At 44.8% G+C, this 3,357-nt stretch overlaps 1 protein-coding gene across 1 annotated transcript; it reads right to left on the bottom strand.

Annotated features, from left to right (window-relative positions):
* Positions 1 to 210: 210 nt before the first annotated feature.
* Positions 211 to 945, bottom strand: LOC6602743 (40S ribosomal protein S8). Its single transcript, XM_002027734.2, has one exon. The coding sequence runs from the start codon at positions 930 to 932 to the stop codon at positions 306 to 308; it is 627 nt and encodes a 208-aa protein (XP_002027770.1). The 5' UTR covers positions 933 to 945; the 3' UTR covers positions 211 to 305.
* Between the last annotated feature and the right edge of the window lie 2,412 nt (positions 946 to 3,357).

Consider the following 3,357-nt stretch of genomic DNA (forward strand, 5'->3'; position numbering starts at 1 on the left):
CATTTTCCAGAGCGTTTTTAAAGATTTTCTTATTTTCTGCGCTAGTTTCCAGATTTAGTTTGCTTATTATAAACTACTGTTAATAATTACGTATTATTGTAACATACGAAAAACATGAATAGAAACTGTGTGTTTTCAAAGAAATCTATCTTCGATCTGCTCTCTGCGGATATCATCTACTATTTATGCAACAGAAAAGACAGCTCGAGATATTCTTCTATCAAAAGAATCGGTTTTTATTTTGTTTTCTTTGCAAGTCCATTGATCATCTGAGCGCTGCGCTTGCAAGCTTATCTAGAGTGCCTTTACTTCTTAGACTTGATCTTCTTAAGGTAGAACTCCAATTCCTTGCCTTCCAGAATGTAGCCGTCGGAGCGACCGCACTGACCGGGGCGGGAAGAAATGCAGGCCAAGATGCGGCCAGAAGTGAACTGGTCCTCCAACGCCTGCTCAACTTTGCCAAACTTTTGACGCTCCAGGTACTTCTTCATGACCTTTTCACTGCGCTTCTTGGTCAGCACATCGTTCTCATCCTCCTTCTGTGCGTGCTTGGGGTTGCGCTTGCGTCCCAAGGGCAGCACGTAGTGGGACTCGTACCATTGGCGGAATGGCGTCGCGTCGATGACCACAATGCTGTTCTTCACCAGTGTCTTGGTGCGCACCAGCTCGTTGTTGGACGCATTGTAGACGACATCAGCGATACGAGTCTTGCGGGCAACACCCTCAGAGGCCCAGGCAAAGTTGCCGTTCTCCAGGCGCAGGGCACGCAGTTTGCTGTTGCCTCCACGAGTGCGCACAGAGTGCACGCGGCTGGAGCCGAGCTTGGTGTTGGCGGCGGGGCGACCCAACTCGAACTTGCGCTTCTTGCGAAGCGACTTGCGCTTGCCACCAGTAGAGCGGCGCTTGTGTGCACTATCACGGCTAATACCCATGTTCGAGTAAAAAGCGAGAAAACCACCAAAACGACAAGTTTTTGTTTCACGGCTGGCCCCTGACCTCACATCTAATGATGTAACTGCTTTCATTCAAAGCAAAATAAAAGCCGTGGGCTTAAAGGTGGAGAAATTTAACTTCTCTTATGCCAGGGAGATAGCGTCGTTTAAGATAAGCATCTCCCCAACTCAATTTGACACCATTTGCTCCACCAAATTTTGGCCGGAGCATTTGGTGGTGAAGGAGTTTAAGGCTAAGAAGAAGAATAGGCCCCCCATATCGCTTCGAAATCTTTCCAGCGTGCCACCCTCAACCTCAACTTCCTCTTCCTCAACTTCCCGTCTTGCTCCAACCTTTCCAAAAAACTAACTTCTCTTTTAGTAACCTATCAGAATGTAAGAGGCTTGCGTAGTAAGCTCAGCATTCTTTTCCGGGATAGTGTTGCATTTGCTTCCCACGTTATTGTGTTTACTGAAACCTGGTTAAAGCCGGACATTCTTAGTTCCGAGGTTTTGGCAGGTCGGTACACAACTTTTAGAAAGGACCGTTCGTCTCGACGTGCAGGAGGGGTTCTAATTGCAGTGGACTCTTACTTCACGTCAGAACACTTCACAGTCCAAGTTCAACAGGAACTGGAATTCCTGTGTGTAAAACTGATTCTTCCCGCTTTCGCTATATTCATTACTTGCTCGTATATCCCACCTTCTTCGGATATTTCAATTTATGAGCAGCACTTGTCCGCTTTAACCGCTGTTGCTTCCTCGCTATCTGATAAAGATCGTATGATAGTTCTTGGTGACTTCAACTTGCCAGGAACTGTTTGGTCTTCGGTAAACGAGTCTAGTATCCTAGTGCCCATGTCACGACATGACTTTGTTGACGGCTTGCTTGACCTGTCCCTGTCTCAAGTCAATCATGTGAAAAATTCCTTGGGTCGATTGCTTGATCTATGCTTTGTATCGGATCCGACCATAGTGTTGTTAACCCGAGCCCTTCCGCTCACTATACCTGAAGACACCTACCACCCTACTTTCGAGGTGTCGCTAGACATAGGACCAACTGTATTGGATCGGTCGAGTAGACTACCTGAACGTGTCCGCTGCTTTCGTAAAGCCGAGTTTGCGAAGCTTAATAACTTTGTACTTGTACGCTTTGTACTTGTGCACTGATGTCACAAAAGGCACAACCATTTTTTACAATGCTCTTGGCACATTTTTTGATTCTTGTGTCCCGCTTTCTTGTCCGATTAGATCTGGAAAACCCCCTTGGTTTACCAAAGAGTTATCCAGTCTAAAAAACTTAAAATCAAGACTTAATAAAAAATTTCAAGAAGTGGGTTCTCCTACTTCTCACTCTCGTTATGTAATAGCTCGGTCAAACTTTTCAGTTCTTAATGCTCAATGCTATAAGAACTACCTATCTCGTTGCAGGATACGTTTTTCTCAGGACCCTAAACAGTTTTACTGCTTCGTAAACAGTAAGCGTAGAACGTCCGCACACCCATCCTCGCTATCATTTTGTAATACGTCGGCAAATAATGATCAGGCAATTGCCGATCTTTTTGCCCAGTTTTTCCAAACCACCTATTCTGAGGAACGCTACTCTGGTCAACCGTACCCATACGGATTACCGAGGTCGAACGGCATTTTCAGTCCCTTGCTAAATGAATATTCCCTACTTCAAGATCTTCGACTAGTTAAGCCGGTGTTTTCACCGGGTCCAGACGGGGTTCCAGGTTGTGTACTCAGGTACTGCGCCGAGGCTCTGTGTGGACCATTGCTTAAACTATTCACCCTGTCCATTGATTCCTCTTGCTTCCCCCCAATCTGGAAGGAATCGTTTATAATTCCTCTCCATAAAAAAGGTAGCAAGTCTGATGCAAAAAATTATAGAGGTATAGCAAAGTTATCCGCTATTCCCAAATTGTTTGAGAAGGTTTTAACTCCGCACTTGCAACATCTCTGCAAGTCACTTATATCTCCAACTCAGCATGGATTTATAAGGCGGCAATCAACCACCACGAACTTTTTAGAGTTTAACTCTTTCTTTATTAAAGGCTTTCAAGGTAACTTACAGACGGATGTTATTTACACCGACTTCAGTAAAGCATTCGACTCTGTAAACCTGTAAACTTGACCTTTTAGGATTTCCGCCCAACCTCCTGAGATGGATTTCTAGCTATCTTTGTTCTAGGTCTCAAAGAGTCCTCTTCAAAAACTCCCTCTCTTTACCAGTAAAGGTTTCTTCGGGAGTACCACAGGGCAGCCATCTAGCAGCCCCTTACTCTTCACACTCTTTATTAATGACTTGCCTTCAGTATTAACATACTCTCGAGTACTTATGTATGCGGATGATGTTAAACTCTGTGTCCAGTACAAGGGCATTTCATTTCATTCTCGCTTGCAATCCGATCTCAATAGCTTT

Source organism: Drosophila persimilis, unplaced genomic scaffold, assembly GCF_003286085.1.
Source record: "Drosophila persimilis strain 14011-0111.01,24,50 unplaced genomic scaffold, DperRS2 tig00000572-arrow-pilon, whole genome shotgun sequence".
In the NCBI taxonomy this organism is placed as follows: domain Eukaryota; kingdom Metazoa; phylum Arthropoda; class Insecta; order Diptera; family Drosophilidae; genus Drosophila; species Drosophila persimilis.

Excerpts from the sequence above, each read along its gene's own strand:
- LOC6602743 (XM_002027734.2), bottom strand. The coding sequence starts at position 932 with ATGGGTATTAGCCGTGATAGTGCACACAAGCGCCGCTCTACTGGTGGC.